The following is a 23,313-nucleotide window of genomic DNA, read 5'->3' on the forward strand; positions in this document are numbered from 1 at the left end:
TGACCTTCTGCAGCTAATACTTCAGCAAGTGATTAATATTAAGCTACATTTTCTTCATTTACTGTTTTATTGCAATTTACTTTGGGGTGACTGTTGAAGTGATACATGTATGTGTGTGCATGGGTATGTGTGTTAAGCAGTGTGATTTAGTGTCATGTGGTCAAACACATTTATATGCAAATCACTGCTGTACGAGTTACAGTGCTCTGTGCACGACCTCTGGCGAAAAACACATAAATCACTGGTGGAACGGGGGAACATTGTCACACATAATCACACACTGAATTCACAGGCAGAATTGAAAGACAGGCAAGGGGAATATTCAGATGGCAGATCACAGCAGCAGAATGAACCTGTGACAGAAAACACTCTCATTCCTACAGCTGAGACACACACAGCCTACAGTACAATTATGGAGAATGTTAGCAGAGGAAGGGATGACATCAAACTCAGCATGAGTTCTTATTTTCTAAATTGTATTCTTGTACAGGAAGAGGCAGATGTTCATATCAAGTTAGACAAAAACATACAGTACCGTGCGAAGGTCTTAGGCAAGTGTGAAGAAAAGCTGTAAAGTAAGAAAGCTTTCAAAAATATAAAATGTAATTGTTTATTTTTAAAATGCAAAGTCAGTGAACAGAAGAAAAATCTTTATCTTTTTCTCTATATTTAGTGTGACCACCATTTGCCTTCAAAACACCGTCAGTTCTTCTACGTACACTTGCACACAGTTTTTGAAGGAACTCGGCAGGAAGGTTGTTTCAAACATGTTAGAGAACGAACCACAGATCTTCTGTGGATGTCGGCTGCCTCAGATCCTTCTGTCTCTTCATGTGATCCCAGACAGACTCGATGATGTTGAGATCAGGGCTCTGTGGGGGGGCCACAGGATCACTTCGAGGACTCCTTGCTCTTCTTTACGCTGAACATTCCTAATGACATTGGCTGTATGTTTGGGGTCATTGTCCTGCTGCAGAATAAATTTGGGGTCAATCAGACGGCTCGAGCCCTTCAGTGAACAAACTGCCTTCTGCTGCAGCCAAATATTTCAGATTTTGACTCTTCAGTCCAGAGCACCTGCTGCCATTTTTCTGCACCCCAGGTCCTGTTTTCGTGCATAGTTGAGTCTCTTGGCCATGTTTCCATGTCGGAGGTTTAGCTTTTTGGCTGCGGTTTTTCTATGAAGTCCCACTTGTTTCTGCTAGTTGTGAGCTGATGGCACTACTGGACATCTTCCGATATCAAAGGGAAGTAAACATAATGTGTCTTTCATCTGCTGCACTAAGTTTCCTTGGCCGACCACTGGATCTACGGTCCTCAACGTTGCCCATTTCTTTGTGCTTCTTAAAAAGAGCTTGAACAGCACATCTTGAAACCCCAGTCTGCTTTGCCTTGGAGAGACCTTGCTGATGATCTGTGACATCTTTCACAGCCTCACCTTAGTAGCAGACTTTGGCTGTTCAACAACCAAGTTTTAAGCCTAGCTGTTTCTGTTTCAGTTAATTACTGTGTTTCATCATACATATGATATTGATGATCATTAGCACCTGTTTGGTATAATTGGTTAAACATACACCTAACTATGATCCAACAAAATCCCGAACTTTGTGCATGTGTACCTAAAAGAACTGATGCTGCTTAGAAGGCAAAGAGAGGCCACACCATATATTGATTGATATATTGATAGATTTTTCTTCTGTTACACTCATTTTGCATTTTGTAAATCAATAAAAACAAAGAATTTATATCTTTGAAAGCAGTCTTACTTTAAAGCATTTCTTCACACCTGCCTAAGACTTGCACAGTACTGTATGCTAAAGAAAAATTATTTCTCAGATATTCATCTTTATGAGGAGAACTGATGGGCTCATAATTTGAGAGGATCTTGCTTCTTTTGACCTGTTCCTTGTGAAAACTGGAGAAAAATGATCAGGGTGCAATAATGTAGAAGAAACCTTTGGTCATTTTACAGTGATGGGAAGGAAGAGCAGTGTCATAATATGTGAAAATGTTTGTGTGCATCTCTTAAATTTATCCCCATATATCAACATAACAAATATACAGTTGCACCTAAAATTATTTTGTTTGGTTGTATGTTAGAAATGTGGATAAGTCAAGAGAATTGTCCAAAAAGTTAAGAGAGGAGATCATTGCCTTGCACAAACAAAGAAAAAGATAAAACAAAATATAGCAAAGGCACTGAATTTTCCTAGAGATATTGAAGCATAGTTCACAAGTTCAAACCTAAAGAAACACTGACTATTTTACCGGGACGTGGCACCAGATTTCTGAGGAGGCCAAAAACCCTTGAGTGCCTGCAAAAGACCTGCAGCAAGACTTGGTGGCAGCAGGCACTGAGGTTTCACTTTCTACAGTAAACACTGAAGGCTCTGTGTCTCGAAATCCTAGGAGAAAACATCATGCCTTCTGTGAGGAAGCTGAAGCTTCTGTGTCATTGAACCTTCCAACAGGACAATGATCCAAAGTATACCTCAAAACAGTGTTTGGCTTCAGAAAAAGTTCTGGAAGATGCTAGAGTGGCTGTTAAAATTGCCTGACTTGAATCCCATAGAAAAAACTCTGGTGGAAGAAGGCGGCACACAAACCCAAGAATATTAGAGAGCTGGAGGCTGTTGCCAATGAGGAGTGGGCTAAAATTCCTCAGGAACGCTGTCAGAACCTGGTGTCTGGCTATGAATCACATTTTGCAGCAGGTTATAACAGCAAATGTGTGCTCTACTAAGTACTAAAAGATGCTAATGCTAATATGCCACGTTTAATTTTCTTGATAAGTACTAAAAGATGCTTATCAAGAAAATTAAAAATGGCATATTGTGTTGAATTTGGAGAAACCACCTGTAATATTAGTTGTGTTGAGCTATTCCAATTGTTTTTGTTTGAATCTGTAACACATGTTGGGACGAGCAGTTGGAGCCATTTAAAGCTTTATATTTTTAATAAATCATTTAAAAAACTTAGCTCTGAGTTTGACCAGAAGTGAAAGTAAACACAGAAATTAACATCTTTTTACACATGAATCTTTGAGAAAAATGTCTGGTAACTGGATTTTTAAATGTAAATGATGATTAATTACTCTTTCTTGCCATTTTTGTAATAGCAAAGTTCTCCCAGGCATCTTCTGACGAAGTCAACCATCAAAAGCCTGACATGCCATGACACAACAACTGATGCACCAATCATAGGACACCAATCTAATACTCTGGTGTTCTGCTGAGGTTGCCATGTCTGGTTTATTGAACATAAGTTTAGCAGTAGTCTAGTTTCAGGTTTCTTGTATCTGTCCATGTTTTCTTTGGACTGATTGATGAATGAGTATTTGTAAATTGACTGAAAGAGATATTGATTCAATGTAATGACTGGTGGACTACTTACCTTCCTGTCGTTAGGTTCTGCATTCACCCCCTCGATGTCTCCCTGTGACACACACATACACACACATTTTCGTTTTTTCCATATAAGACATTCACCAAATAAAGTAAATTAACAGCAATTAATCAACTGTTCTCAGGCCAGTAGGAGAGAGGAATGAAATGTAATGACGATACTCACCTCATGCAGAGGATAAGCAGATGTATAGACACCATTAGCTAGCAGACTGGTGATCCCTGTAAAAAGCAATATTCAACAGGATTACTACACCCCCCATTCATTTCAACCTAATTAATCTTTAGGGCAAAAGTAAAAGTGCCTTCCTTTGTCTCACGCAGCATTCAGCTGCTTAAGAAGCTCTGAAAAGTTGTTAAAAGCTTGAGTTTTCATCAAACGGCGTGTCCGTGACGAAGTCTCATAATTCGGCGTTTCGCCATGAAACAGGTGGTTAATAATTGGGCTCTACATGGTACAATCTGCCCAGATTAATTGCATATTGATTTATCTCTTATAACAGAGACACAGGCAGAGGTCTTACCCATAGAGTATTTGGCTCTGGTGCATCTTGTCCTCTTCAGTACCTCATAGACCTGAGAATATGACAAAAGATTGAAGGCTTACAATTAACTTAAAACATGAGAATATAGACATGGACAAGGACCTGAATATGTTTGTGTAGCTCAGGTGAAATCGTTACAATGAAGCCGACAAACAGGCTACAGCTTTATCAGTCAGTTCAGTCAGTTTTAGTGATGAGAGCTAGAGTTCAGCTTCGAGCCGATGACTGCTGTGATTGGGGAGCTATGGATATCCAATAATGAGAAGCCAATCGCATTAGTCGAGTACTGCGAAATGCTGTGTAGGTGTATCCGAGTATGTTGGTGGAGTAGCACATGTATCACATAAAAGGAATAGGAGTGCCCAGGCTATCAGGTCTGTTTGATCAATGTAGAAAAGCACATTTGTCAACAGTAAATGCATCATGTCATAAAGATGGTGTCATTTCTCTGTTTCTTTTATCTGGAAACATAATATTGTCTCCTAAAGGAATCAATCACTCACCTACTGAAACCAATACTTACTATTGAGCTCCTGGTCTTGCTGTCAAAGAACTTGTCCCTGTCCGACAGATCGAATCTGGCAACACAGAACAAATCAGGTTTACTTTTATTTGCAGATCCAGAGAAAGAGTGCAAACTGAGAGTAAAATATGGTGATTACTTCATAGTATATAATGGAAAGACATGAGATAGTTTGGTAGCTTCGCTTCTACTCATATACAGTGAAGGTAGCAGCTCTTACTAGAGTGCCAATGTTTCCTCTAACTATATCTTGTGAGAGATTGTTTTATTGTCTCTGTTAGGAGCACTCCAAGTGGTGTATTAGTGGAAATTATGAAATGTACCTCTAAGACATGTTATGTTGCCTAGTTATGATAGAGACAACATCATCAGACAGCACCTAGTTGTTGTTGAGTTAGTTGGGCAGACCACTTGGTATGGACGGAAGTATATTCCTGAGGTCTCCTTTCTTTTGCCTCTCAACTTAGGGTTACATGTAGTTATGTTCATTTGTGATAAAACAGCCATACAACTGGTCTTGGTAAGGTTTATGTAAATGTAAATAATAGACAATGAGCACTGTGGAAACCTCAGTACCAGTGTGGCTGTGTCATCTTCTTCTACAACTCTCCAAGTTACGTCAACCAAAAAACCCTGACTTTTACATAGCTTTAGCCCATCGTTTAAAAGCAGTCCAGCAGGCATTGTGAGGATAGAGGGTGTTGTATGCTGATTATAATTATAATTAAAGCTGCAAGCAACGTTGAGCGTGGCCTTGCCCCTCACGTGTTGGGATCTGCTGCCTCCCCAGCGCTCTGGCTAGATGCCAACTGATCCACATATTCATTTTCACTCTGACACAGCAGAATCACTGAATCATGTAGCAATCCCAACTAAAAACAAATGAATCACAAAATAAATGTAAACGGTGATACAGTGAGCAAAAGACATTTCTGTCAATGAAGTCCAGTGGTTGATAATAATATGAGCAAAATGTTGTCACTGTAAGTGAAGATGCATGCAATTATTCGCAGACAAAGCTTCATAAGTAAGCATTGCGACAGCTTTTAAGGTTAAATTAAGACTAAATTTTCACATAAAAATTGAAATTCAACTTCCTGTTGGTTTAAGTCAAGGCAATGTGCGACTTTTTAAAAAAAGTCTGCATATGGTATATATTGCTACCAAAATTTCATACATCTAAGTGAAACATACTACTAGGGCTACTTAATTGGAATTTTGTAAGGGGGGGCGCTGTTGAGCACCCTTCCTGTACCCAAGCGCAAGAACCACATCAGTTTTCACATTGTAACAGTTCTGATGCTTGCGCCCTTCTTTTTTATGGTGAATAACTCATCCAAAATGGCTTACTCCCAGTAGGGCAGAGCTAATGAAAGCCAATGAGAAAATATGTCTAAAATGATGAGAGAAATGTGCATTGTAAATACAATTTCAAGTGGTGGACTTCCTGTTGGATTTTTATTAAGTCCAGAGATGTTACATCTTCCTTCAAAATTTCTTAGGTCTATGTCAAATTAAAAGCTGGGGGCAGTGACTTTAAAAGGCTTCTTGAAACGTTATTATGCCACTTTCTGAACCGCCTGCTCGAACCTGTGATATATTCTAATAAGCAAACAAATTTGGGTCCAAACCACAGGTGCCTGCATGCAAGGTATCACTGACAATATGCTAAGGATTTTAATTGTTTTGGGCTGTGGTTTGACAACTAACTGAAATTTCTGGGAATTGACCTGGGGTGCTGATGAAGATGAAGTGATAATGAAGATGTAGAAAGATCTCTTGCTAGCTGTTAGTCAGAGCTGTAAATATAGCTCCCCACTACCCACTCCATACATCCCAGCAGGCTGACATTCATGCTAAGACATTCTTCTTCTTTTCAGATCACTGCCTTTGAAAGTAGTTTTATTTGTTGGGATTGAACATCACTGGCTTCTGTCTGTAGTTAATCCAATTAGTCCGTCTAAATGCTTTATTTAGCTTTTTTCAAAATACTGTGTTGAGAAAATATAAATGACTTTTGTGATTCAGACTGCTGTTTCCTCCAGGGAAAGAAAGCTCCAGCTTCCCTGCCCTGCTCTAATAGGACAGCTTGATTGCCCTACTGGGTGATTTTTTTTAGTCCAGTTCACACCTCTGTGGTTGTTACATCTCCAAACTGTCTTTGTAATTAAAGCCTCTGTGTGGGTAAAACTGTGGGGGAAACTGCCTATTCCAATTTCACGTTCACTCAGAGTTGAAACAACATGCAAATATGGAGGATGATGATGTTCAAGCTTCTTTCAGGTATCAAATTGTGTCTTTCACCACATCCATGTTCCTATCCAAGAGTTGGTATGACCTACTATCTATCATACAGAGCAATGTGATCATTCATTTACAGTGGTGTGTCTGCCCACCTCATGAATCAATCAATTAATCAATTCAATTCAATTCAATTCAATTCAAGGGCTTTATTGGCATGAAAGCATGAACGTTTTGACACTAATGTAACCAAAGCACAAAATAAGAATATGAACATTAAGACAGTGTTAAGATTGATTTGTATGAATTATATCCATGCTCCATACATATATTCTTTCTTTTAACTCTGTTTGTCTTCTCAACTAAGTCCAAAAGGGAAATATCTGTTCTAATATCTGCTTAGTGCTCCACTACATTCACCAGCTTGTCTCTACCTGCTGTTTGCTGCTGAGAAGGTAGTGTACAGTAGGAATATTGGAGCTTTTTCACTGAAAAAAGCTGCCTTCAGCTGGAAACACAATTGAGGAGAGCAATTGTATGAGCCAGAAAACCAAAAAGCTAAAAAAGGCTAAAATGTCTGTTTAATTTTTTTTTTTAGAAAAAACAATTGTATTTTAAGCATATCACACTGCAGCAACGGTTTGGTTTACTGTTTACTTATGTAGTAGTGCTTTTCAACACTACTATATTGATGGATAGACAGATAAGCAACTAATGCCTAGTCTCTCTCTAATTAAAGAGTTTGGTCTAAGACCTGCTCTTTATTTAAAGCGTCTTGAGATAACGCTGTTGTGAATTGGCACTACATAAATAAAGATTGATTGATTGATTGATCATATCATTAGTGTAAGTATTCAGTCTTCACAGGGTAAATGACTCATACATAGACAATCTCTCTGGCATGCAGCTTCTACTGTATGCACTGTACATGGTTAAGCACAAAGCTACACATGTGACAAATATGACAACCAGTGTGACTATTTGGCTTTACAACCAGAAGAAGGAGGTATTACTCACAGATGCTGCTTCTCTCTGGAGAAAGGGTGAGAGAGGGATTTGATGCTTTGTGGCCGGTTGGTGTCTACTTTTGGGTGGAGAGGAGCTGTGACTTTGTGAATGAACAGTCGGATCTTTTCCACCACATTACTGCCTTGTTTCACATCATAAACCTGCAGGGGAAAAAGAACTTTAAATTAGAGGATTCATATATAGTAATAAATCCTTAAAGATATGAGATTCAGAACCACTAGATGTCATAGTAGAACACCAGAATCTCTGACCAAATCAAATGTACCACCCCCATGCCACTGCACTGCGGAGGCGGCTCTTATTCATTCTATAGACAACCGCTGACTGACAACATCTCTTTTCAGTCTAACAACGACAACGACGGCAACAGCAGCAACAATAACAATAATAATAATCAATAATCAATAATCAATAATTCCTTCTCCTCACCTACAAGGCTCTTAAGGGTCAGGCCCCATCATATCTTAAAGAGCTTATAGTACCATACTACCCCACTAGAGCACTGCGTTCCCAGAATGCAGGCCTACTGGTGGTTCCCAAAGTCTCCAAAAGTAGTTCAGGAGGCAGAGCTTTCAGCTATCAGGCTCCTCTCCTGTGGAACCTCCTTCCAGTTTGGGTTCGGGGGGCAGACACCCTCTCTACATTTAAGAGTAGACTAAAAACCTTCCTTTTTGACAAAGCATATATTTAAGGGCTGGCTCAGGCCTTAGACCAGCCCCTAGTTATGCTGCTATAGGGTCAGACTGCCGGGGGACTCCTATGGTGCACTGAGCTCCTCTATTCTCTATCCTCCTCTTCCTCTCCATCGTTATGTCTCATGTCAGTCAAATGTCTGCCTCTAACTTGCTATCTTCCCCGGAGCGTTTCTGTGCTTTCTCATCTCTCAGGTTCCTGTGGATCCTGTGGATCCTGTGGATCCTGGTCCTGGCCCTGCTGATGTGGTTCTCTGGTTCCTGTGGGTCCTGGTCCCGGTCCCGCTGATGTGGTTCTCTGGTTCCTGTGGATCCTGGTCCTGGTTCTGCTGATGTGGTTCCCTGGTTCCTATGGATCCTGGTCCTGGTCCCGCTGATGTGGTTCTCCACCAGCAAATGGATGTGCGTCTGTCCTAGGCTACAGCCTGTCCGTCCTTGGGAGCTGGATCTCTCCTTCATTGTGGTGCTCCCAGAGGTTTCTCTTTTCCCACTGGGTTTTTTGAGTTTTTCCTTCCCGAAGAAGGAGGGTCATAAAGGGCAGGTGATGCCTCGGACTGATCCACCGGACTGATCCATTGGCCTCATCGACTGCTGGACTCTTTATTAGATTGTTTGTTCGCTTACACTTGTTTATTTCAGAGAACTTTGTAAAGCACTATGAGACACTCTGAAAATAAAATTGAATTGAAAAATTGAATTGAATCATCTTCGGCTCAATGGGTGTTAGTCTCCGGTGCATCTGGGTTAGCTCATTAACTCGTGGACTCACATGCACAAACATGTATGTGTGAGTGGACCTACTATAAAACACAGAACAGAGAAGATAACTGCTATAATAATGTTCAAAATTTCATATATACAACTTTGAAACAGAATGTCATTTTCAGAGCCTAGAGTTAAAATGTCCCCTGATCCGTGACGTCTTGGGGCATTTAAATACAGGCAGTGTGCAGGATTCTCTTGTGTGTTCATGAAAATAACAAAGTGTGTTTTGTCAGCATTTAAAACAAGCTTATGTTTGATAAGAGTGATTTGAAATGCACCAAAAGCAGACTGTAGCTGACCAGATTATGATTAAAGATATAAGAGGACCTTGACTAGACCCTTGCAGCACCTGATGTGGAACCAGTAGAAACTGCGTAAAATGGCTGCTGAGGTTGCAGTCCTATCAAATTTCTATCAAAATCTCATTTCTAGGTTTGTAAAGGTGTTCTAACACTACATGCAAAGGACAGAGGAAGAGGAAGCATTCATATTCACACTTTTTACAACAGCAGTGCAGCTCAAAGCCAGGTCAATCAGCTTCGGGGGAAAAAAGCTACAGTAAATTTAGTGCAACTTAAAGTAATTTAATGATGGGTGGATTACCTTCTTTGTTGGCATCTTGAGCTTCATGAACTCAGCCTCTCGACACAGAACGTTCCAAGGAGCATGGATCTTTAAAAAGCCGATTCCAGGAATCTTACTCTGAAATACAACCAAGGTTTGGACATTTACATTTTATTGTCAAAAATTGGATAGTTCATGACTTTCCAAAATGTATCAAACCCCTCTATAAACAATAAATGTCAGGTTTACATTTGGAGACAACTTTCCAGCATTCCAGCAGGCATTTTGCTTTTCTATTAGAATTACCAGCTCTGCTGTCTGGTACAGTCCCAGGAAAATCGCATCCACTTCAGCACAAAGTCATGTCTTAACTGCTGCATTTGAGATCATCACTGCAGCCTCCACTGTTATGTAAAACCACTCATACACTGCCAGACTCACTTCACACCCTTCAGCTCAGCACACTGACCCGTCTGGATACAGATATAATTAGCAAATTCAGTACCTGAGTTACTGTATAAATCACACAGATGTATCCTGCATTTCAATACGGTTTGTTCTCTTTGCTGATACTAAGCAATAGCTGATAAAGTTAAACATTTGCTGCAGCAGCATGGTGTAAATAATCACATTAGCTATTCCACTCCAGGTGCAAATAGTATTGTTGGCTACTGACATCCAGGTGCAATTAACTGTCATGCTATATACACCCAGGTGTAAATAGCGATATTGGCTATTCCACTACAGGTGCAAATAGCATTGTGACTACTGACACCTTGGCACAAATAGCATCTGCCTTTATTAAATCAAGTGGACAGACCCACCAAAAAACAATGGAATGGGAAATTGTATTTTTGGTCAATGACTAAAATGATCCTAAAAGTACCTGAAGATAACAGCTATTGATCCTCTTTTTTTTAGTACAAAATAACTCTAACTCTACACTAATTACAGCAGGGTGATACACTGATCTGTTCAGCAAAAGGTCCATTGTAAAAACAGTACATCATATTCAGGTGCCCCTCACCCCTTCATCTTTTTCCAGCTCCAGGCCCGTCTCCAGGAGGTTTTCCTCAAATTCCTCCCGCCTGAAGCGCTTATCATCCTCGTGATAGTCAGTCCGTTGCTCCTGGGCAGCGATCTCCGGGTCTTCCTTCGGCTGAAGCGGGGCTCGGCTGCTTCTCATGCTCAGGCTGCGCCTAAGTCGTCGCATGAAGTTGTTGTCGCTAAACTTGGACGATTGGCGCCGGACACTGCTGGGCTTCTGGATGTGGTATGCCAGCACGTAGTCCACCCGCCGCTGCCCATCAGAGAAGTACGGACCTAGCCGCGAATACAGTGGTGAGCCATCATCTGCATAAAGAGTTTTCATTGGCTAGAAGAAAAACGGGCAAAGAAGCAAAATATTGTAGATTAGGCTACTGTATACAGCTCTGGAAAAAATTAAGAGACCACTGCAAAATTATCAGTTTCTCTGATTTTACTCTTTATAGGTATGTGTTTGAGTAAAATTAACATTTTTGTTTTATTCTATAAACTACTGACAACATTTCTCCCAAATTTCAAATAAAAATATTGTTGTTTAGAGCATTTATTTGCAGAAAATGACAAATGGTCAAAATAACAAAAAAGATGCAGTGTTTTCAGACCTCAAATAATGGAAAGAAAACAAGTTCATATTCATTTTTAAACAACACAATACTAATGTTTTAACTTAGAAGAGTTCAGAAATCAATATTTGGTGGAATAACCCTGATTTTCAGTCACAGCTTTCATGCGTCTTGGCATGCTCTCCACCAGTCTTTCACATTGCTGTTGGGTGACTTTATGCCACTCCTGGCACAAAAATTCAAGAAGCTCAGCTTTGTTTGATGGCTTGTGACCATCCATCTTCCTCTTGATCACATTCCAGAGGTTTTCAATGGGGTTCAGGTCTGGAGATTGGGCTGGCCATGACAGGGTCTTGATCTGGTGGTCCTTCATCCACACCTTGATTGACCTAGCTGTGTGGCATGGAGCATTGTCCTGCTGGAAAAACCAATCCTCAGAGTTGGGGAACATTGTCAGAGCAGAAGGAAGCAAGTTTTCTTCCAGGATAACATTGTACGTGCCTTGATTCATGTGTCCTTCACAAAGACGAATCTGCCCGATTCCAGCCTTGCTGAAACACCCCCAGATCATCAGCAGTCCTCCACCAAATTTCACAGTGGGTGCGAGACACTGGCTTGTAGGCCTCTCCAGGTGTCCGTCTAACCATTAGACGACCAGGTGTTGGACAAAGCTGAAAATTGGACTATTTGAAAAAAATGGAAAATTGGAAAATTGGAAAATCGGATCAGAGAAGATGACCTTACTCCAGTCCTCTATGGTCTGATCCTTATGGTCTTTTGCAAAGCTCAGCCTGGCTCTTCTTTGCTTTTCATTGATGAGGGGCTTTTTTCTAGCTGCACTTCACCCCAGCTGCCATTTGCCATTCTTTTTGTAGGTCACTTGATGTCATCCTACGGTTGCTGAGTGACATTCGAATGAGTTGACGGTCATCTCGGTCAGTGGAGAGTCGTTTTCGCCCTCTGCCGGTCTGTAGTTTTGTTGTGCTGCTTGACCTTGTTCTTATGAACCGCTGTCTTAGAAATTTTAAGGATGGAAGCAACCTGACGCTCACTGTAAAGCTCTGCCAGTAAAGCCAGAATTGAACCCTTCTTTTCCTCACTCAAAACTTTTCTTTTCAACTCTTTTGGCATGGTCAATAGTTATTTTTGTGATTCCAATTACTTTTGAGTTACTACTCGCACTGATTTTGCCATCCAGCTGGTCCTATTGCAAGAGGGTAGTGATGACCACAGCAGTGGTTTTTATACTTTTCCTCATTAAATAAGATTTGGTTCAGGTGATCACCTAATCAGTACCTCATTAAGTAGAGTGAGGTGTGCTTGTGTTGGAATTCAACAGACACTGGAATGGAATGGCTGTCATACATGAAGAGATGCTGATTTCAGAAAAATTTGCAGTGGTCTCTTAATTTTTTCCAGAGCTGTATATATATATATATATATATATATATATATAGAAACATTTCTTACTTCTTGAAAATAAGGCTAACTCTAACAAAATACTGCAAGTTCAAAGAGCTCTCCAATTGTATGCGATGAGATAAGTCCATTTTAGTCAGTATATGTACTCTAAGGCTTGATGATATTTTTTCTTTTTATTCGCTTTTTATAATATATATCTGCATTCATAAGGGTGGTTTGCAGTTTGAGCATGGGGCCTTCCTGTGTGGAGTCTGCATGTTTTCCCCCTGCTTCTGTGAGTGTGAGTGGTTGTCTATCTCTATGTCCTGTGATTAACTGGTGACCAGTCCAGGGTGTACCCCGCCTCTCGCCCAGTGTCAGATGGGACTAGCTCCAGCACCCCCAGCAACCCCCCCACCCTTAATGATATAGACAGGATAGGATGGATGTTAAACAATGAACCTCCACACTCAAGGCGATAATAATTGTACAAAGAAAATGATTATCAGTAAATGTGGGCATTCGACAGTCTAGCTCATTACAACTTAGTGAAGAAGAGAAAAATTAATTTGGGACAGTTTGGGCTAAGCTATGTGATGTGGCATTTCTTGCTTCTCTCTTGGTATTTCTGTGCAACAATACTTTTCTGTGTATTTTTGCTCGTGTGGCTGTTACACCACTAGCCAACAATGCAGATTTTTTTATTCATTACAGATTTATGTTCTGATGTGATCTAGTGTAATTCTAAAAGAAGTCCTGTCTGACCTTGTCCAGTCTTATCCATCGGATTACAGCTGAGGGTGATATGCTGCCAGTTGATTAAATAAACTCAAGGCTATTTGTAGGCTTACTAACCCTGTATGTGCATGTATATGTGTGTGTGTGTGTGTACGTTGTGTGTTGGCTGAGGCTATAGTAACAGACTTCTGCAGGTCATCTGACAAAACCATGACCCACTAGTAGTCAAACACACACTAACCCCTGGCAAGTTGACATACAATACAAAGGCTGGCTGTTTATCACACTGTATACTGTTACTGTTTGATGACATTACATTAGATTTTATGATGCTTTGGGGAAATTATGTCACTGTTGCACCAAAACGCAGAAGGATACAACATGGAAAAAATAGAGCATAATCATAAAAATAGAATATAAACAACTGTGACTTATATAAACACATACAGTACATCTGATAATAAAATATCTGCTATTTATAATTTGACCATAAAAGTTTATGTCCTAACAAAATTAAACATGGGTCAACAGCCATGTAAGCAGCATTGTTAAGTAAACCAAACTAAAAGACGGACAATGTTTCTTTTCAAGCATGGTGATGTAAGTGTAGAAATGGTTGTCATGCTAACAATCTCACAATGACAATGTTAACCTGATGGCGTTTTGGAGGTAATGTTTAGTATGTCCACTGTTTTAGTTCAGTATGTCAGCATGCTAACATTAGCTAACATGCTAATTAGCACTAACTACAAAGTACAGCTGTGATTGATGGCAATCAGTTTTACAGTATTTGGTCAAGATTTGACCTGATGATGGCATGAAACAGAAAGCTTAGGAGTCACCAAAGGTTCAATAATCTATCCCTGTGGGGATGCAATTGTTTGTTTCAAATTTCATAGCAGCACCAAATGCAGCTATTCAACACGAAACAGTCTGCATGTAACTGTTTAAATAGATAATCAAAATCACTAAGTAATCACTTGAGCCATTGCATTCTCTAATATCTGCTTTAATCAATATTGTTTGGGTTCAGGGGGTAGACACCCTCTCTAGATTTAAGAGTGGGCTAAAAACCTCCCTTTTTGATAAAGCCTATAGTTTAGGGCTGGCTCAGGCCTTGGACCAGTCCATAATTATGCTGCTATAGGCTTAGACCGCTGGAGGACTCCCCATGATGCACTGTGCTCCTCTCTCCTCCTCTTCCTCTTCATCCTTAAGCCCCATGTCTCTTTAGTGCCTGTTACTAACTTGGTATCTTCCCCGGAGCCTTTTTGTGCTTTTTTCATCTCTCAGGTTCCTGTGGATCCTGGTCCTGGTTCTCCTGCTGTGGTTCTCTGGTTCCTGTGGATCCTGGTCCTGGTTCTCCTGGCTGCGGTTCTCTGGCTTCATGAATCACTGCTGTGGATCGTCGCTGCTGCCACTTTTATTGATTTTAGTCAGACAGAAAGCCGCCCACCTCTGAGCCTGGTTCTGTTTGGTTCTTGAGTTTTTCCTTGCCACGGTTGCCTAATACCTGATGCTTGATGTGCGGATTCTTGAATCCTTCGTTTTAAATTCTTGAATCACTGGGTTTCTCTCTTAATCAAAGAGTTTAGTCTGTGGCCACTGTGATGTCAGCCACTGTTTTGAAGCCTTGAGTTTTGCTCTCGCCATCTTGGTTTCATGGATGTCACCATTGCTTTTTTGGAGCCAGGAGTCACATTCTTTCCTCTGATTGGTTAGTCACAACATAGTCCTGTCGTAAAGCATTCTCTGCTTTGTTGTCTATTGTCCTCTAAGTGGGACCATGATTTACTACATGAACATCATGCCATGTTGAAGAGACTTCCATTCATTTGGACTTGGACCCCTGCCGGTCATTAGGTTTAAAGCACTTCCACACTGGCTTCATTTTTCAGACACAGAAGCTACGTCCACTCCTTTTATACAGTCTATGTATAAGAATTATCAACAGTTTCCCTCAACTTTACAGCCAATTTAGCACCTTTCCCCTCAATGTTTTAGTTTTATGGCATGAAACTTCTCTGCTTTGGTTAAGAAACCCATTGTACCCTACCTGCTAAGGGCCAAACAGCAGACAGACACTGTTAGAAATTAGCCGGTGAACATAATGGAGCGACTAAGAAGCCAGACATTTCCCTCAGTCGTTAGTGAAAAACAGACAAAAAACAGTGCTAAAAGAGAAAGAATACTGACCTCAGTTCCTCATCTGGACACAAATATCACTCCAAATGAAACATCATGCTGCTCCATAACTGCTGGATGTGTGACTGTTTGCTAACACTGTTTCCATGACGATGTCAATACTGTGCATATAGGTTGTTCTCCTGCCCCCAGATGGCATTAAACAATCTAATAATAATACATAAGGCACAGAGACAGTCTGCAGAATCAACAGTCCATTTTGCCTCCTTCCAAACTGGTAAATCAATAAAATTTCTCTGGATACAGCAATCATTGAATGAGTAATAGGAGTAATAAGAGAATAAGAGTTCGGTTTAGACCTGCTCTTCATGGAAAGCATCTTGAGATAACACTGTTATGAATTGGCGCTATATAAATATAACATATTAATAATAATTAGTTGAATTTACTAATAATCAGTGTAAAATCTGTGAAGATCACATGAAAATACTTGCTTCTTACACCATTGAGATTCTGAGGTTGGTAGGAGAAGGAGGACTTTCTGAGCCTGCTAGAAAGACTTCCTCTGGGAAGTTTTATCATAACCAACCTTCTGACGCTGCTGAGCTCGGTGACTATTGTCCAGCTCTTGGTACCTGTCAAGCTTGTCTTTCATCTTTAAGACATATGACAAGGCACTGCACAGCTTCTGCCACTGCAGCTCCTCCCATGCCTCTTTCAGAACATCCAACGGACCCTGTACTGGATGGCCATAAATTAACTGAAAAGGAGAGAAGTAGATGCTTGCGATACTTCTCTGTAGGCAAACAAAAGGAACAGGAGCCACTAATCCCAATCCGATCCTGTGTCTGCCACAAACTTCCTAAGCATGGATTTTAGAGTCTTATTAAACCTTTCAACAAGGCTGTCAGTCTGTGGGTGATATGGACTCATCTTCACCCCTCAAATACCCAGCAAGCTGTACACCTCTTTCAGCAACTTGGAGGTGAGGTTGGTGATTTGGTCTGTGATGATATTCGTTAGGATCCCTAGGTGGATATTCATTTACGGGTACAATCCAGAAATTGGGCAAAACAAAAAACCAAAAGAACAAAGATGATAATTTACATTAAAAAAATCAAGGATAGAAGTTATAAGTTATAAATTATTATAAAATAATGGCACAAGCCCTGGCATCTGCCATGCAAGGCCTTCCCCCCTGGCCTCCCAAAGGCAACAGAACTGAATCAGAAAACCCTCTTCGTGTGCTGTACAAGGTCATTACTATCCTAATTACAGGGGTGGGCACACCAGGTGTTCTCCACAGTAGGACGAATCACACCCACCCAATCATTACTTACAGTAGTTCCAATTTCCCACAGTCCATGAATGCATCACAAAATGCACTACACTTTGCCATTCACAATTGCAGGGAATTGCGGACAGCTCCCTGTCACTCCCTCAACTGCATGGGGCAGGTAAGACACACAGCAGACAAGGGAAATTTTGAAAACTCTGTATATTGAAAATAGCAATAAAAATAATTGGAGTAACAACAATGATTACTGCGTTAACCTAGATTTAAGAATGATGGAAATTTACAGTAAATATAACGCTAAACATAATCAGGAGACAAATGGCATAAATGAGTCCCCTTTGTCACATTCAGGCACACAACCAGGCTGATCATTCCAGCGCACTTTAACCCCTTGTAACAGCATGACATGCATCTTTTCTTGTGTTCTTATATCCACTGCTAGTGCTATTAAATATGACAGCTCTTTGCTGTTCACCTCCTGCAGCAAAAACTGTGAAACTTTCCTAGTGCTTCACCACGCCGCAGTTTGGTCTCTCAACTTTTCTTTTCCATTTCGTTGTGAAATTTTTGCTGTGCACACAGCCCTGCAGTCTCGTGCTCTCCTGCAAAGGACAATTAGATTCATCATTGTAAAAACACAGGGGAAATTCTGCGGTTTAAGAACACACAATGTATCCCATGTAGACTTTTCTTAGGACCTTTCTTAAGAACAAATAAAAAAAACCTACTTTAATTCTTCTTCATTTCTTCCTTTTATTCTTTTTTTTATTCTATTTGACCAACAAGTTATTTAACTAAACTTTGCCTGGCTAATGAGTCAGTGATAGTTAAGAACCTATTTGATGCTGTCCTTGCTCAGGTTTCTATTCTTAATGTATGTATGTTAATACATACATTGAATACAACTGTGCACACACTCGGGTTTTGTCGTTCATTTCCAAATATTCATATTAATGTTCTTGAAATGCTCGTCTCAAATAGTGTCCTGGCTCCTGGCCATCACCATTTAATAGCCCCGACTGCTACATCTGAACCAGGCATGTTATGAACGGACAAACAAACTTTAAGTTCTACATTTTATCAGCCATCAACTCAACTACAATTCCATGTTCACACATTGTAGCATTGTAGCACACAGTATATCATCTGTCTTTTCCATATTTTGTTCATTTGTTTCATTAGCTGCAATCAATTCACGTGAATCAATCAAACAGACTATGCAAAATATGTATGAATAAGTTCTGCAGCAGTGCTACACTGGTGTACCTATAAAGTTACCACTAAGAGTATGTCAGCGAGAGAGAGGACAACGCATACTGTTAGGGAATTTGTGACAATATTAAAACCAGCCGATATCTAACAGTTTACATGGTGATAAAGAGACAGCTACATGGCAATACATTTTGAAGTTCAGCCGTCTGCTGTCAATAAAAGAGTCATTAACTCAGGCGGGAGGGGAGGTAAATTGCATTCATGGTCATATGTCAACAATGAATCACAGAGGTAATATTGACACAGTGGATACGGCACTCTTTACAGCTGCCAACCCACTGTACAGCAACAGTGTGTGCATGCATGTGAATGTGTGTGTATACAGTGTATAGCCCCCAGCCTCATCCCCACCACACACACACGTACACACTCAGCCCTATCTCAACAGGAAGTAGTCATAGCTGCAAAGGTCAGAGATCGCTTCTCGGAGGGCTCATGAGGATGTGGTGGTGTATGCATCATTCACCAATAAGAGCTGTTCTCTCACCAAGCCAAGCTTCTCTCCTCTGGGCTTCTGGGCTTTCACATGCACACAAGCCACCCTACCTAAACCCTCCCCACCCCCCACCCTACCACCCCCCACACACAACATTTTAGACAACACAACTGGCTTAGACAACGCAGCAGTTTTCAAGTCAATAATGTTTTTCACAGCAGCAGTTGAGCTACATGTAACTGCTGGAAGATTTTGGGATAAAGTAATTCAGTCCTACTAGTGGAAAAGGCTGTAAAATAGCTCAGTCAATAGGTTGGAAACTGTTATCTTTGTTCTTCAGTGTTGACTTTTATTGTGTTGGTTGTTGTGAACCCTGAAGGATATGTGGTATAGACAATGGATGGATGGATGGATGGATGGATGGTGACAGTGGAAATGCTTTCAGATAAAAGAGCTGAGCTTGAAAACTATCCTTCAGCTCAGTCGGCACTTCAAGTACTGCTCTTTTCACACTCTGTTTCCTGCTGCTCAAGCTCACAATTTCAGAACAGCGAAAGAAATAACTCCCTGTTTCCACTGGCTGATCATAATAGCAAAAGCTATAGAGCTAGCTATAGCCAGAGAAGTGTACATTCACTCCTATGAAAATATTATACATTAAGTCAACAAACACATTTGATGAATGTAATAAAGATGTAAACTAACATGGCATCAGTCTAAATACTGTTAACATGGAATTATTGATGTTTGTTTATTGGCTTGAAATGATTTGTGCACAGCAGTACTTTGAGTAGCCTCTCAGTCCCCAGTGGTTGCTGTGTGCATGAACAGCATTTCCATAAAGTAATCTCAGGCAGTAATCTCTTCGCTATGATTGTACCTTAGATGATTACATGGGGCAAATAAAATTGATTGAGTTGATAGAACTAAACTTCAAACAATGTATCTGAGCCATGGCAGGTGTGTGGAGACCGATTATAAAACATGATGACAAACCTGTATTCAGGAAATCATTAGCTTTTAATTGTTTGCCACATAGCTGTGTAAGCAGGTACATCAGCTTCATCCATCATCTAGACCGCTCAGGGACGCAGCACACTCACCAAGTGCATGTCTTTGGATTGTTGGTGTTCGCAGAAAACCCACACATGCAAACTCCACCCAGGTGCAAACCTGGATTTGCTTCTTGCTGTGAGGCAACAGTGCTAACCACCAAAGGTACATACATTGTGTGTAATGTTGCATCAGAACATTGACTATTTGTTCAGTATGCATCAACACGGTTTTAATAAATGCTTCTCCCTTACAGACACTGGATTTGAATTCAATTACATCTTAGAAATCTCCCTTGGATCCTAACCATGTCTTAGCAGACAAAATTAATGTATTTCTCCGTTAGAAGGAGCTTTACCACCCACTGTTCTACGCATAGGGCACTAATATTATGTAGAGGGGTCATGGACACATGCCAACACTATGAAAAGCTACATACATATACTGTGGTCATTTAATGTACTGTATGTATTTATAGATTAGACTCTTTTAGAAGCTAATTCAGCCTCGTAACAGTATTGTAGCTGCTAATGTAGCTGCTAGTGTTAACAAGCTCCGTCCATTCCTCCGCGCCACGAGGTACATAGTGTGTGACCATCACCACCCACACCACAACTCGCAAACTCTCAGCAAATGTGATCAAAGTAAAAAAAAAAAAAAAAAGAGAAAAAAAGTAAAGTTGAACTCTATGTTATGAGCTAGCAGCTGTGGTACTCTTGGTGTAGCTGCACTTCCTTAAAAAGTGTCCAACATCACCAGAATTTCAATTATTAAAATATCTAATTTCAGTCCCTTTTCACCAATCATGACTCGTTTTGGATCAATCTAGAACAACTTTAGTAGTAATAAATGCATCATATATGCTTAAGTAATCACAAGTGTGTATATTCTTCCTTTAAGATGACTTATTTCTTATAGGTTTACTATTTAAGCATTTTCTTAGCTGACATGAAAACATAAACTAATGTACCACAGTGAAAATTCAGTATTTCAATATTTCGTGTCGTTCAGTCACTCCTCTACACCACCTGCCATAACTCAGCAGCACTGGAATGATAACCTGGATATCTTACTATAGACTCATTCCTGGCCTTGGTGTTGACAAAGTCCATATCCAGATTCTTCTCTTCACCAGGGACAGGCAGGTAGTTGTCACTCCTTCTCATCATGTTGGGCTCCTCCTCACAAGCCGGGGGAGGGCAACCTGCCAGAGGAATAGAGAGATGGATCTGGCATTAACCATGTGTGCTATTATGTTAAATACAGCACTTCCCATTGCCAGTTTAAAGCCCAATTTCCAGGATACCTTATATAACCCCAATAACCTCATGCCTAACAATCCTGCTTTTCCTAGATGTTTTATATATTGTACTTTAGACTGATAGTTGCAGTGAAGAAGAAATCCTTGCTAGTGTCAAGCACATTTCAATGCATGGATTATGAAACAACGGGCCCCTGGGGACCAGAGCAAAAGTCCCGACCCCCTCCTACATAGCAAGAAAGCCAGAGTGAAGTAAGACTCTGATCAGATCATCTACTTTCAATGGAGCGCTAAGACTTTTCCAACAAGAAATGTCAACAGTCACATCAAGCAGAGGCTCTAGACCAGGGTGCCCCTTACATTTCAGCACAGTTACACAGGCAGAGGCTCTCCTCAAACCATCCTAAAGCATCAGCCCCTCCATATACTCTGCATAAAATGCCAATATAAATACCATTCAGAACCTTTCAGAACAATACTTTGAGATGGGTTGTAAGGTCTCTTTATCACCAGAGCCCTCACAGACTGGATGTGATGGCAGTAAGCAAATCTTGTTTTGTATGACAGAAGTCTAGAAAAGGCACGTGTGGATTGAAGGAACTAAACAGGAATAAGACCCTTTAACAGACCAATCCCTCCTCCTGAGCCCCCACCACAGAATGTCTCTTCATATGAGGCTTATAGCTGTGGATGCTTCTCTGCATTGAGATAAACTTCCTAACAGGAAACAGCTGTCACCATGGACACTGATGGACACAATTGTTGCTCAGCTGTTGTGTTATATTATGAGCGGCTCCTCTGTAAATGTGCAATGTCTTAGATGTGATGAGCTGTTGTCTGAAGTTGTTACTGTACTTCAGTATTATCTGAGAAAAGATTTATACGGCGGTCATCAGTATTCTCCTCAGAGACCACAAATGACACACTTTGACTTTCTTCAATGTGTAATGAAGCTCTGACAAAAGAGGAAACTTCAGACACAGATGCATCCCAAGGGGAGTATCTGCTTCTATCTGACGGATACTGCTGATTGATAAAAGCTCAGGAGGAGGTGTCACACAGGACACAGTTGAATGTTCCTCACCTGGGTGTAGATATTAGCATCACAATATAACTGCTTATTCTGCTCTGCAAGACACATCTCATACTTAATGAACAAACACTGCTGCTGCTTTGACTTTGCTGCAATATTCATGTCAGTGGTTGGAAATGTTTGAGTGATGATCTGTTGAAAGCTGTCTGGAAGTCAATGTCCTGAAAATCTAGAAAGCTTTGCTGGTAAAGCGGTTTGTAGCTAATGGGGTATAAAAACAGAGCCGCACCAAAGCGGCTTGTTTCTTTAAAGCTGCACTAGATAGCTGAACATGATGGTAGTTACAAACAGCATTAGGAGGTACAGTGCCTATAGAAACTCATCATACCCTGTGAAAATCTCTACATTTTGTCACATTACACCCGGGAATTTAAAATAAATTAGAGCTAATTAGAGCTGTATGTACACATTATAAACCTCATCATCAAAGTGAAAATAACATTTTAAAACATTCTGGACAATTATTAGAAATGAAACAGTGAAATACCTGGTTTGGTTAAGTGATCAGCCCCTTGGAGTATACCATTATAAACTTGCTCAGGTGCAACCAATCAACTACCAGATGAAACACCAAGCTAATTGCCTCCCACCTGACATCAATTGTAGTGGTTTGGATTACTTCAGAATAAAACCAGCTGTTTCTTGAAGATTCCACTACTAGTAGTGCATGCAAAGAATTCACCATGGTTGGAAAACCATGCGCTTTCAAAAGACCTTCGGGATAAAGTTGTAGAAAGGCACAAGTTAGGTGAAGGCTACAAAATTTTTTTAAAGGTTTTAGGTATCCCTTTGAGTACCGTTCAGAGCATCATTAAGAAGTGGAAAGCCTATGGCACCACCAACAGCTTGCCTAGATCAGGCCATCCGTCCAAACTGGATGACCGAGCCAGGATGGATCAGAGAAGCTACCACAAGGCTGTGCATGTGACAACAATCTCACAAACTTTACACAAAGCTGGCCTGTATGGCAGGGTGGCAAGAAAGAAGCCTCTTCTGAAAAAGTGCCACACTCAGTCTCATTTGTGCTGTGCAAAAACATGATTTTGTTGCCATGTGGAAAAAGGTTTTATGGTCAGATGAGACTGAACTTTTTGGACTGAACTCCAAGCGTTACGGTTAAGATTGAAGGGAAATTGGATGCTGCCAAGTACACCCAAATTCTTGAGGAAAACCTGTGTCCCTCTGCTAGACAGCTGAAGATGGGCAGGTCATTCACCTTCCAACACGACAATGATCCTAAACAT

General features: G+C 40.6%; 1 protein-coding gene across 1 annotated transcript in view; it reads right to left on the reverse strand.

The window, feature by feature from the left end:
- ano1a (anoctamin 1, calcium activated chloride channel a) overlaps window positions 1–23,313 on the reverse strand; it is a 75,701-nt gene extending 52,388 nt beyond the window's left edge. The window contains exons 1-9 of the mRNA XM_070832691.1: window positions 23,286–23,313; window positions 20,789–20,919; window positions 10,791–11,138; window positions 9,803–9,901; window positions 7,731–7,882; window positions 4,473–4,527; window positions 3,929–3,980; window positions 3,571–3,626; window positions 3,394–3,435 (exon numbers count right to left, since the gene is read on the reverse strand). Coding sequence (XP_070688792.1) covers window positions 3,394–3,435; window positions 3,571–3,626; window positions 3,929–3,980; window positions 4,473–4,527; window positions 7,731–7,882; window positions 9,803–9,901; window positions 10,791–11,138; window positions 20,789–20,919; window positions 23,286–23,313 — 963 coding nt within the window. The remainder of the gene's footprint in view (window positions 1–3,393; window positions 3,436–3,570; window positions 3,627–3,928; window positions 3,981–4,472; window positions 4,528–7,730; window positions 7,883–9,802; window positions 9,902–10,790; window positions 11,139–20,788; window positions 20,920–23,285) is intronic.

Source organism: Pempheris klunzingeri, chromosome 1 (assembly GCF_042242105.1).
Source record: "Pempheris klunzingeri isolate RE-2024b chromosome 1, fPemKlu1.hap1, whole genome shotgun sequence".
Classification (NCBI taxonomy): domain Eukaryota; kingdom Metazoa; phylum Chordata; class Actinopteri; order Acropomatiformes; family Pempheridae; genus Pempheris; species Pempheris klunzingeri.